The sequence below is a fragment of the Patiria miniata genome, unplaced genomic scaffold (genome assembly GCF_015706575.1).
Source record: "Patiria miniata isolate m_02_andy unplaced genomic scaffold, ASM1570657v1 HiC_scaffold_7, whole genome shotgun sequence".
Taxonomy (NCBI): Eukaryota; Metazoa; Echinodermata; class Asteroidea; order Valvatida; family Asterinidae; genus Patiria; species Patiria miniata.
Genome location: NW_024037074.1, coordinates 36,652,951 through 36,665,793, shown reverse-complemented (window position 1 = coordinate 36,665,793; position 12,843 = coordinate 36,652,951). Strand labels below are relative to the sequence as shown.

Below are 12,843 nucleotides of genomic sequence, written 5' to 3'. Positions count from 1 at the left end.
CCCCTCCCGGGTCAACTCCTGAATGATCCTTGTCTCATTGTCCCCCACAAAATCAGGGCTCAATTTCATGGGCCAATTTCATGGCCCTGCTAACCACAGAATCCCGCGCTTACGATCACCTTTCTGTGCTAGTGAAGAAATTCGGGCGATTTACGATGCAGTGCGCCACCAAGAGTCCATTTTCTAGTTTACGGTCGACAAAACATGGCCCATTTGAATAAGTGTCAGTAGAAAACTTGAACTTCTGCCGCCTCACAAAAACTTGAACTTCTGCCGCCTCACAAAAAAAAACACCACATTGATAAAAAGAAAACAAATGGGCAAACAGATACTCGAAGCATACCTTTACGAAACTACCGACTGGAAAAACAAACAATTTCAAATGTCCTGCGCTGTGAATTTGTCGACCATCTCCCACAATGCACTGGGAAAAATGAACTCTTTGTGGCAAACTCTTGGTGGCACACTGCATTGTGAATCGCCCGAATTCTGTGTTAATCCTAAGACTGGAATGCCAGTCACTGCATCAACACGTACTACTTTATAAAGAGTTTTTAATAAAGTGCGACTCTTTTTCAAATTAAGCAAATGTTGTTTGGGGAACTTTGAACCATTTTAACTTTGTGTCTGCTTCATTTTCACGAAATACATTGCAGTAGGCCTCGCTTTTTAATTAAGACACTAACAATGCAAAAGAAGTTCATGGTACTGTAGCTATAAACATACATGTACGAACCTATGTAAGAATAAACTCATGCTACCTTACAATATGCTGTCCCCTTACAAATTTTGTAATTTAAACAGGAACGTGCTGCATTTATGATTCATGACATCCGAGTTTTTCTCCCTTTTTTTTCAATAGTTATTTCCATTAAATGTAAGTGATATGAACATTTAACTTACAAGTTCTGAATTGGTAAATTATTTTTACATAATATAATTATTACTCCTCAAAAAAGGTTAGAGGGGCATTTTTATACCACTTTGACCCTTCCATTATTGTGAATAAAACTTTTCATTTAATTTGAAAGAAAAAGACAAATATTGTATGGATTTCTTGACATGAGAACACTTAACAAGTTTGAATTTTTTCTTGCACATCTGTGACCCACAAAACAATACGGTATTCTTAAGTTTCAAATATTGTGCAAAGAACCATTTCTTGTGCTTTAGACAGTGATAAATTATAATGATTAATAAATTTCATCTATAAAGAAACTAAAGCAACTCTCATCTTGCCATTCAGTGATTTCTTGACGGTAATTGTGAAATGCCACATCAAAGGGGCGTCAAGTCTTTTCAAAATTGTTGGCTGAACAAAATTGTCATCTGAATTATCATCCGTCCCAGCTTCACAGTCTTCCTCATCCATATCTTATGACTATGGCCATATGGTAGTCGTTAGACAAGGATTTCATTTTTAATTTACAGTAAGAGGCCTAGATGAATGGAGATGCAAAATGTGGACGTAACAGCAGATGAAAGCACCAACTGTTGGCTGGAAGCAGATGACAAAGTTTTTGTAGGGTAGTTTTCATTACAAGGTTTTCAAATTATTAATTTCTCCAGTGTTGTGGCTATACACATTTTGAGCAATCTTGTAATCTTCAACACCAATATCAAATTTATTTGTATTTTGGCAATTCTTGCTATATCTTGGATGACGTATCCGCCAACAAGGTGGGAAAACCTTTGTTGTATGCCTTTCCATGTGGCACGTTTCTTGCAGGAATTGATCTTACTTATTGTCTTCGATGTAGGGCACCTGTCGGACTTAAATTAATATGGAGACTCGGACTGACAAGTATGATTTCAATTTTCAGGAAAGGTGGTTATCTGCAGTGATTTAATCAAGTCAAACACAAGTCCTGTCAAAACTAAATCACAAGTCATTTCACAAGTAACAGTTGATGGAGGGAATGCTTTTGTCACAGTTGAGACTGGATGTCTTGTGATGATTTGTGGGCCCTCGTGAGGGCAAGTTGGGCAACAACCACGACGCAGAGACGATCAGAGCACTTCAAGTTCCACAAGTCCTATCATCCAACTCGCAGTCTTCCGAATTATCATCTTTCCCAGATTCACAGTCTTCCTCGTCCAATTCTTGGCCCTTGCTCGTGGGTCGCTCCTCCTTAGTGCTCCCATGATCATCCCCATCTTGTCCCCCCTTGGCCTGGTATCTGAAGAAGGATCGTCGCTGTCTTTCTGTGAGGTGCCTGAGCTCGGCCTGGAGCTGGCTAGCCTGGGATGCCTCCTCAGCTGGTGAAAGCCCCTGTCTGGAGTAAGGATGGATGAGAATAAAAAGCTTGTTTTATTGAATCTGTGGGTGAGTACCCCCTCAGTGGAGAAGAGGACAGTTTAAAGAGCATTTTCATGCCATTTCTAACATGTACCCATGCTCAATCGAGCGTGTAGGTTGACCTAAAAAAACAACTCCGGGTTTTTCAAGAATATCGCACAGCAAGGCACCCAAGGTATGATCTACACTGTGTGTACGTATGTAATGTTCTATTTTTTGCATTATTTTGTGTCCTGACTAGGCCCATCCAATCAAGGGCAATAAATGTGTATTTTGAACGAAATAAAAGCATTACAATTTACAACATATTGAAAAATTGCGAATTGATGACCATTGTGAAATTCAAAAGGTTGACCTCATCTTCCGTTCAATGGATAAAAATTGGGAAAATTAAAACACAGGAGTCTTATGACTAGATACATGTATGATGTAACTCAGTATTTGGTCCCAAGACGTTCAAAAAAAGAAAAAGTGAAACCATGTTGTATTTGTATACAACAGCCCCTGCTGAAGTTTTACTTCATGTTAAATGTACTTACCCTGTAACCATTTCATTCTTTCCACACTTCGCACAGACATCAGCAGACGCAGCACACGGTTTGCACATAATGTGGTATGCCTGGGTGACTGTCTTTTGTTCGCACTTCACGCTGTTGAAAGATGATTGATTATTGATACATGTTATTTTTTTTGTACTGTTAGCAAGTTAATTCTTCCAAGCCTAACTTTTTACACATGTATGCCTCCTCGGCCCACCCGGGCCCCCTTCCGGCCCCACCCCCTTTCCCGGCCCCACCCACCCCGATCTGTCAGTGTCACCTCTGTTGCTGATCTAGACCCTTACCTGACGTACGACGACAACCTTACCAGGTGTTTGTACGGAGAGTGATACAGATACAGATAATGCTAGAACTTTAGAATAGAACTGGAACTTTAGAAGGCACATATTTATTTTTGTATGCCTACTTAGTACTTTGTCTTTAATTTCAAAGATTTCATTTCAGATTTAGGAAGAAAATTCGGGAAAATTCTTCTAAAAGTTCTAAATATTCAACTATCCATAGACTTTACGCATGCACTATTAGCAATGTTATGTCTGGAAAAAAAGTGGAGCTAACTCACCATTTCTTTGGCTGCGTTAGCGGTTTGTATTTCTTGTACTTGATCTTCCATTCAATCTGTTCTTTGCAACGAGAGCACACTCCGCCGACGACCATTTGATTCAGGGCTTTCGTTTTCCGACTCGTGTCGTGCAAGTCATTTTTAAAGGCTGTGGTATTCTGATATTTTTGCGACTTCTTTGGGGGTTTGCTCTTCTGCGAACTCATTTTCTTGTAAACACACGATTTTTCGTTACTAAAATCTCGACCAAACGTAAACTGCACAGTGTGACGCAACAACTTTCTGCCAATTTGCCATGTGCACCACTACCTGTATTTAACGCCCTCTATCGGAAGAGGGCGCTATTTATAATATCCATACTTGCCATTGAGGTGATTCAGAGTGTCTTTTCTGAACCCCCCCCCCCCTTCACAATGAACGACAAAATTTAATTTAGTCAAATAATTCATGAAAAGTTACGATTTTCAGTTGTATGAGTTATACATACTTCACATATACATTGTATATATATAAAAAAAAAAAAAAAAGGAATTTTAATTATTGAACTATTGTACCTTCCAACAAACAGTGCACAATCATTACAATGTTTTTCAGTAATTTATATTTCTTGGTCTTGGGAGAAGAAACAAACGAACACGAAAACCATTTTCGTTTGGCGCCAGACCAAACTATCTTTTGTTTATTGAAACAAAGGAATGCATATAATTATATGACCCAGCACAACACCAGTCCGAAGTCTCATAAAGGTATTTAAATCCTATGATACATTCATCAGGCAAAAATGATTGAAATTCAGATTTAGGCGTTAAAAGCTAGAATAATGAAAATAATTCACTTTCAATTATGTTAATTTGCAAATTTCCTAAGGAGCAATCATTTGGGACGCGAACAAAATCCCGATTTAAAAAAAAAATTCTCAGGCCTGAAACTTGGGAACTGAAAATAATTCTATCAGATTTTATCCAATTTCCATATTCTGTACATCATTGGAAAGCTTATTCAATGTCCTTTTCCAATTATGAGCCCAAAATCCCAGTTTAAAAAAAAATGCGTCCAAGTGACTGTTTTTTTTTTCTTGTCCGAAAATTTGGCACTCTCAATACTGTGTATGAGAGTCCTAAAACTTAAGGTATTAAAAACATGCAATACAAGAAAATAGACCGGCACCTAAAACAACCAGTCCAACAACCCTTCAGTACTGCATCAATCAACTGTGTCAAAAGAAACATCGGGTATGTCTGGTCCTAGTCCCTATTTCTACACTTTTCTCCATAGTCAGCCACCAGACTACTGACACTGAAGGAAGAGGTCAGTCTTTTCAAACAGTAGGGCCATGGTTGGACATGTACAAGTCTAGTCTTTAGCCTCGTTTTGAAACCTCTTGACTTCCCTCTCATGTGCAAAATATTGAAGAAAAGTCTCCTTTAAAAATTGAATTGAGTCTTCAAACTTGGTTGGTGAAATACTGAGGACCTTTTCTTTGCCCACTGACAATTTTGGAAAATTTTGCTGGCTAAAGAGTGAGTTAAGTTGGCCTGATTTCGTTTTGCATGTTTTTCAGCAGTCAAGGTCCCAGTCTTTTTTTTTTTTTGCTAGAGAGTCACGTACACATTCATGAAAACTTTCCAAAAGAAGTTCACAGTATAAAATTGGTCATTCTAATTCACCTTAACTCATCTTCACTACAAAGTTCAGGGTTTTTGTTCAAGTCTTTGGGAGACACTGATGAACAATTGATTGAAACCTGATCCTCGAGTCTTTCTGATCCTTGCACAGAATGCTCCAAAAGGATGAGCGAGTTCTGGCAGAAACCATCGTCCAGTTCTCTGGAGTTCGTCGAACTTATCCCATTCTCAAGTTTTTCTGTTGGTGATTTCTGGCAATCTTCCTTTTTAATGCACGTACTGTTCTCAGATTGTTCCACTTTTACCACATCAGTGACACCATTCTGAGACAATTCACTGCAACTTGTTTGATCATTTCCTTGAGAAAGAATTCCACTTCTGGTTGGGAGTTTGTGGCATGAATTCTTCGGTCTCGGCTCACTTTCTTCCTTTACTGAAAGTTGTTCGGAAAATGTCCCCTTTTTATCCTCAACATTTTGGTGAGTCCTTTTCACGTTCTGTTTTCGTTCTTTGGTCACCTTTAACGCACCGTCCATTTTCTTTGAACTGTGTCCTGATGTCATGACGATACGTGGTCCTGTGTATTCGGGGATAGTCAGTCCAAGGTGGGTCATGACCTTTGACATGACCTCATCTACATAGCCATGGACCCGGAGATTTGCATGTTTGTCCTGAATGAAAAAGAGGAGGGAAAAAAAGCATAGTAACAGTAACAACTAGATGGGGACCACTACCATAAAAAAAAAAAATACATATGTATGGCTTTTGCCGTTGGAGGACCAAGTGCTTGCCAGGCCCCCCTTTGGCTACGGGCCTGCCTGAGTCACAACAAAACATTTTTCTTTCAGTGCAAGTCTGCTATGGCTGTAAGACACTTCACAACTTTTCCTTGCTGCACAGAAACTGCACAGATATCCATCATGTTTATTGTATGTTGAGTTTGTGAGAAGTAGACTGCAGACTTTTTTAACATTTTTGTCAATGTGCAAAGTGTCTACTCTAGGCTTTCACAGCGGAAAGAAAAAGATAAATTTGGATGTGATTTCAGGTGCAAGAGCTTCGTGGATAATTCTGGGAATTTTTTTTCCCTGTCCCTGTTACATCTGACATCTATGATTTTAGAATTCTGATGCATTCCATGATGCAGTCGTCCTCCAAGAGTGATTATGAAAAACAAACTACCTACCCAACAACTAAAAATTGTTTGAAGTCATTCTCAATGATACTTGAAAGACAAATTACAAAGTACCAAAGTACAATGTAGTACCAAGGTACAATGTAGTAGGAACAGAAAAAAAATCATACTTTGAACACTAAATGTGTCTTATTTTCTCAACCCAGAGTAAATATCAAACAGGATAAACATTCTTACGTGTTTTGTGGGTTGGAGATTGACAATGACCAGCTTTCCTCCAGCTTTCTTGGTGATCAGAGGGAGATTGCCGCTGGGTACAATCTGAAGACTCGTCCCTAGGCACAGGGCTAGGTCAGCTTGCCTGGATGTCATGGGGGAATCAATAAGTATAGACGTTTACCCCAACTCCGTGAGTGGTTATGTTAAGAAACTTCCTGAAGCCTCCAAAATCAACACTGTGCGTGAAATTGAAAGCATGGTTTTTGTACAAGTTCCTTTTATAGAAACAGTAGTTTCCTACGAAATCCTTTGAACCCACAGGAGACTTTTGAAGGATCTGGAGGTATTACAAATCAGGGAAGTTGAAACTGTGCAAGGAAAACTTTTTGAAATTAATATGACCAGATAGACAAAATTAGGGCATTTTTATTGTGGCATAATATTGTGGTGAGTTCTACTGTGAGAAACGCGGAGACTTAGAGAAACAATCATGTACGTTTCAACTATTTTATTACTGTCGCTGGGACACAGGTCCGACCGGCTCAGAATCAGAACAACAACTCCTAATTCCTGTCTTGTAAACTGCACCCATCCAACAAAGTGTTTACAATGGAATAAAGAACCAAACATTCTAATAATAATATTTACGATATAATTCTAGAACTTAAGGTAGCGTGTAGCATGTAGCGTGGCAAAACAACTTTACGCGCTCCGTCAAAAGAGGGCGCTAGCGCGACCAAAACAAGTTCGCGCTGCTTACATGCGTCTCTAATTTATTACACGCAGCAGGAATGCATCGTCTGTGCAGGTGCTCTGCGCTCAAAGTGCACACGCACAAGTCATCGCTGCGTAAGTAATTCAGAGGATATTTTACCAATAATCAATAAGCAATTAATCAATAATCGATGAGTAATAAAGTCTGTGTATAAGATTTGAGGCTTTGCATGGTGGGGTATCGGTATCGTTTCGGTTTGCGGTAACACCATGTGGTAATAACTACTGCTTAGAAGATATTAGTTCTGAGAAGAACTAATATCTTTGAGACCAAAGACAAGTTCTTTTAGAACTTACAGCAGGACTGTTCTAAACAGAACAAAAAACTACTTAGCAAAGTTGATAATAAGCAGGACAAGTTCTTCTCAGAACTAATATCTTCTAAGCAGTAGTTATTACCACATGGTGTTACCGCAAACCGAAACGATAAAGTCTGTGTAATTTCACAACAATATTGAGTATTTGTCTATTAAACATTATTACCAATTGTTTGACATTATTTACTTCAACGTCCATTTTGATTTGTTCTCAATCCATTTTACTTATATTAAAATCCTATCAAACAAGGTAACTGTCAGGCAAAATAGTTAATAATCCCACTAAAAGTTTTCTCAAAAACAAGTAAAAAATATTTCTTTATACATATTCCCAACAAAATAAACATATTTTCGACAAACCTCGAGTGTTTCTCGGCGCGCTCCAAGTCATCATCTGGCAGCGCATCTTCCCAGTCTAAGATTGTGTCTCTCAACTTTCCTCTTCAACAGAAAATAGAGGAAGAAAAAAAAATAAAAGCCAAAGATTCATGTTGAAACAGAAGTAATCTTTCCAGTTATGCAAAGTGGTGAGGTGGTGTTTGGAGCGGGTTTTGTGAACCAAGGCTGTGTCCAAATTACTTGGCTGTGGCTAGCGATAGCACACATGCCTATGGAAGCGGCTGAAGCCACATCCCAATGACTCTCAGCCGTAGCCAGTGATTTGAATGCAGCCTTAAAATTGAAACTCGCTGGAGTGCTGTGGCCTTGTGGTTAAGGGCACTGGATTCATGGTCTGTGGGTAAAGCTGAGGGTTGTGGGTTCGAGTCCAGCCCGGGTCATGGTGCGTGTGCCCTTGAGCAAGGCACTTTGTCACTCATTGCTTCTCTCCACCCAGGGGTAAATGGGTACCTGTGATGGCAGAGATGGTTATGGGATTGAATTAGCTTCCTTGCGCCTAACAGGCTGCATCGAGCTGTATACTCCCCAGGGAGCTGAGATGGTATTTGGAATGTTAAATTGGCCCAATGATCAGGGGTAATAATAATACTGTAAGCGCTGTGATTTAGTGTACTAAAAAGAGCGTTCTTAAATGCCGATTATTATTATTACTAAGTAGACAACTGTTTCAGAACTCAAACAACCATCCCTTTCAAACATAGAAAATTAGCTTGTAACGTTACCTGCATTTCCCTCTAGGTTTTGTCTGCGTGCATTGCCCTCCAGTGGGTTTGAGGCCCAATGTTGGAACAGCTGTATCCCGGATATACTGCCTGCAAAAACATAATCGTAACCCAAAAAAAATCATAAAAATCATACCAACTTTCAAAGATTCATATTCATTAACAAGATTAGGCAAACTGGTCCCAGAGAATTCCTAAAAATTATATTTAATTGATTAAATGGCTATTCACTGGACGTCTTTTTATGCATCTGGTCTACACAATAGGCCTATCTTTTTAAAGCTTTTAACTAATTTTACTGCTCATCTACCAGCCCCAGAATTACTGTTTTAGGTGAATTTTTAAGTGTTAAGTTATGACCTATCTTTTCAAACTGGTTTTTATCTAATGTTGATGCTCATGTGATGCTCATGTATACAGCATTTTCAATAGTGAATTTAGGCAAGGATTTTGACAAAGAGGTGATAGGTGTTGTATCTTACTTGTTGCATTTGTCGCACTGTTCCACAAACATGTTCCCGTGAAGTTCCGACAGTCTATCCCTGTGAAAGAAATGTTAGACAAATTTATTATTAAAATCTGGGAAAACCATGAAAAGATGTAAAACAAAGAAAGAAGGCTCAACGAAAGTCTGTGGTTTATTTCTCATTGTCAGGAAATGGCAATGAACCAATAATACAAGGAAAATAACATTTTCACCAAACAGTTGTGTCCTATTAAACCTCTTTGAAAGCCTCCTCTTGTTTTGAGTCACAGACAGTCACAAGACTAGTAAAAAAGAACAACAGTCAGATCACATTTTGAATATTTAAATTCCATCAACAGACAAAAGATTTCACTGGTAGGCACAGCTGGCTTAACAATCACCTCCAGTCAAAGCATGGCTATATTAAATTAACAAGGGAATTCTTAAACTGATAAAAACAGTGACCTCATTGATTTTGACTGCTGTGATGGCGTCGCTGAATTTGCCAGCCAGAGAGGGGGGTTTAAACACTAGGATTTCTGAATCAGAAAGATTTTCAATGCAACTACCACCTAATTGAAACTGTTTAGACCCAAATCCACTGAAATGGAACTTGGGGCAAGAGTACACGTCCAGCATTTTTTCCCAGAGGGAAAGAATGTGATGCCTGCTTTCTTTGGCTGAGAAATTTAGTACTAACTAAGTGTATTATAACCGCTGATGAGTAGCATTTCAAGACAAACCAAGCCAAATGTTATCGATTGTTATTTATAACCACGACACAATTTCATAGTGTTGCTTAACAGCCCATTTTCTGCCAACAGAGCCTCCGTCTATTTCATAGAGAGCATAAGCAGTAAGCTCAGCAAAAGCACGCTTAACCCCAGGGGAAAAAGTTGCCAAGGTCAGTGACGTAACAATAGTTATTTCTGTGCGTGTGCAGCCATTAGCACATCCATGCCATGAAATAGTGCTTAAACAGCAGCATGATTTTCTGCTATAAATAGCACAACTTTTCTGCTAACCATTAAGCAGCATCGTGAAATTGGGCACAGCATGCAATTTCATGGGGCTGCTGAGCAGAGACTAGTACTACTTAGCAAAGTTTTGTGCTAAGCCACAAATGGCAGAGTACCAGTCAACAGCAATGTACATGCCATGATATTTCAGCCGGTAACTCATTTTTGCTAAGCAAATTTCATTTGTGCTTAGCATAATTGTGTGCTTGTAAGCTCAAAGAAATTGGCTTCTTAACAAAATACAAACCTTGGGAATCCAGATCTGAGGTGAAGCCCGTCCACGTTCTGACTGACGACATACTTGACAAAGCCTGTCCTCTCTAGCTCAATCAGGACACGATGAGTAGGCGTAGGGACTGCGCCATCGAAGGTAACATTGACATCTGGTTTCTGCCCCTGCTTCTCTAAGGTCCACACTCCCTTCGGACCCCTGATACACACAAAAAAAATCATGAACTTTCCAACAGTTGATGTCAATCTTATCGCATTTTATTTTAATGTTCTTATCGCAAATATCTTTTGGGTGGTTTGTGCCAATTTCTCTGGTTTTCCCTCCCCCATGGGGTCAATACTACACTGACAATTGTGCAAAATCACTTGGTATTTGCGTTAAGGACAAAATAGTTCTGCTTCAGGTTTCTCTACCAACCCTATTCTGACAGCCCCTACTCTAAGTTTTGTTATTGAAAAAATGAGAAAAAAACACCCAAAACCATCAATTTCTACCTTTTACCCTTGACTAAACGCAGAAGCCTCCATATGATCAAAAAGAATTTGCCCCCCCCCCAAAAAAAATTCCTACCTCCCTAACCGATTTTCAAATGCCATGTAATCGGAAGCAGAACTATTTTTTTAGGGGATGGGGCCTAAGGGCTATAATGCCACGGATGGGTTGCCATTCTGTACCTGAAGTCTGGTATGCCAGCTGATGTGCTGATGCCTGCCCCTGTATGCACTACGGCGTAATTACTGCTGCGGAGTAGATTTGCTAGTTGAAGGGACTTCTCTTCAATTACTTCTGGAGAATCGAATTTCTAAAAACGAACAGGTTTACAAGAAATGAACAAGACATTCTTAACGACAGCCATAACGCAATTTTCAAACACTATCGTTTTTACAGCATTGTAAAAACACAATGCAAACATATGTATACATGTATCACTATTTATTACTGGCCATCTAACCAAAGATTCGTACGGACGTTAGCTCAACGAGCTGGGGACCCTGGTTCAAACCCCTGTCACACTACTGAATTAAATAAGCAGATTTAAGTTTCTCGTTTTTCATAACGGAAAAAAATTCCATATATGGTCATCACTTATTTTTCCCTGCAATGACCTATCACCCACAGAAAGCGATAACATGTCCTAAAATTAAAAGTCAAATTTAGCAGGGAAAATCTTAAAGTATTTAAATCACTGATAAAAAAATTAAGAATTTTTCAGACAAGTCTCATACTCATAGGGTTTGTGCACAGGGTGTCAAGTGATGTCCAGGTATTGAATTCTTGGATAAAATGTTGCAACCTGATGCCACTTTAAGAAAATTCTCTGAGTATTTCCTAACAAAATTGGAAATGTTTCTCAATCCCAGATTCATGTCTTCATCATTTTTGCAATGACTGACCTCAATTCATTGCGAATGCGATATATGAAGAAAAAAAAGTGGCGTCAGGTTGCAACATTTTTTCCGAATTCTTTCCTTAATAACTACAGGGACCTAATGAAAATGTATTGAGGACAATCGGTTCCGTTAAAAACACAGTTTCTGAGGGGTCACCGTTTGTAAACAAAGAATTTCTGTATTTTCACGAAAATGATGCAGTTGGTTTGAATGTTAAGACATAGCTCACCTCCGGCATTCCACATTTTCCCTTATGTTCATAAGCCGACAAACCTTCTGAGTAATTGACAGACATATCAGAAATAAATTTCAAATTTAATAAGAGATTGACAATATCATTTATCACAGGACTGATGTATTATAAACACCACCAAAAAAACCCACGAAATTCAACACGCGACAACCTCGTCCCCAGTGCTTACTTTATTTCCAACCGCGTTTCCAATAGTAAACCCTGGATAGGAAACTTTCTTCCTCGAGTCGAGTCATTTACCCGTCGGGGCTCGAGTCGAGTCGAGTCGCCAAAAAATGTGACTCGAGTCGGACTCGAGTCGAGTCATTGACTCGAGTCATTACAACTTTGGATGATTCACACTGAATTATTGGCAGTCTCCTTGTAATATCCAAGTTATTCATTTTTGAATGAGATACCAAACCAAAACATTTTACCCGCATTTAGGGCCCGTCTCAATTCATATCCGGAGGGGGTTCCAGACAAGTGTTGGGTAGAATCGTTCACTTTGTACAGAAGAAGCTCTGCATTTGTCCCGGACGTGTTCCAGGGAATTTGTCAATACTGGAAACTTAACTGCGGGAAGATTGCGGGGAAGTGGCTTAGAATCCTGCAACTTAAATTGATACCTGATACACAATATCCGCATCTTGTCTGGAACTCGTCCCAGATATGAATTCAGACAGGCCCTTAGTTATTGAATTATTTCTTTACATTTACAAATGAAAGCCCTTTTTCAGAAAGTTGCAGATGCCCAAAACCAGAAGAAAGTATTTTATTTTGTTCAAACAAAGCGTACACATTTCAAATTTCTTAGTAGGAAAAAAATTGAATTGTTTTTTTTAGCGCATTGGGCATGATCTTTAACTGTGGTGGAAAATCTGGGATGTA

At 39.1% G+C, this 12,843-nt stretch overlaps 2 protein-coding genes across 2 annotated transcripts; both read right to left on the bottom strand.

The window, feature by feature from the left end:
• Nucleotides 1-517: 517 nt before the first annotated feature.
• On the bottom strand, nt 518-3,710 carry LOC119746109 (uncharacterized protein C9orf85 homolog). The gene is made up of 3 exons (XM_038222904.1): nt 3,422-3,710; nt 2,839-2,949; nt 518-2,276 (listed from the first exon to the last, which is right to left on the bottom strand). Exons 1-3 carry the CDS (start codon nt 3,625-3,627, stop codon nt 2,021-2,023), a joined length of 573 nt encoding a protein of 190 aa, XP_038078832.1. The 5' UTR covers nt 3,628-3,710; the 3' UTR covers nt 518-2,020.
• A 1,209-nt stretch (nt 3,711-4,919) lies between these two features.
• On the bottom strand, nt 4,920-12,078 carry LOC119746302 (NAD-dependent protein deacetylase sirtuin-6-like). Its single transcript, XM_038223166.1, has 8 exons — nt 11,950-12,078; nt 11,004-11,131; nt 10,345-10,527; nt 9,095-9,154; nt 8,613-8,702; nt 7,852-7,932; nt 6,419-6,542; nt 4,920-5,717 (listed from the first exon to the last, which is right to left on the bottom strand). Exons 1-8 carry the CDS (start codon nt 12,013-12,015, stop codon nt 5,085-5,087), a joined length of 1,365 nt encoding a protein of 454 aa, XP_038079094.1. The 5' UTR covers nt 12,016-12,078; the 3' UTR covers nt 4,920-5,084.
• Between the last annotated feature and the right edge of the window lie 765 nt (nt 12,079-12,843).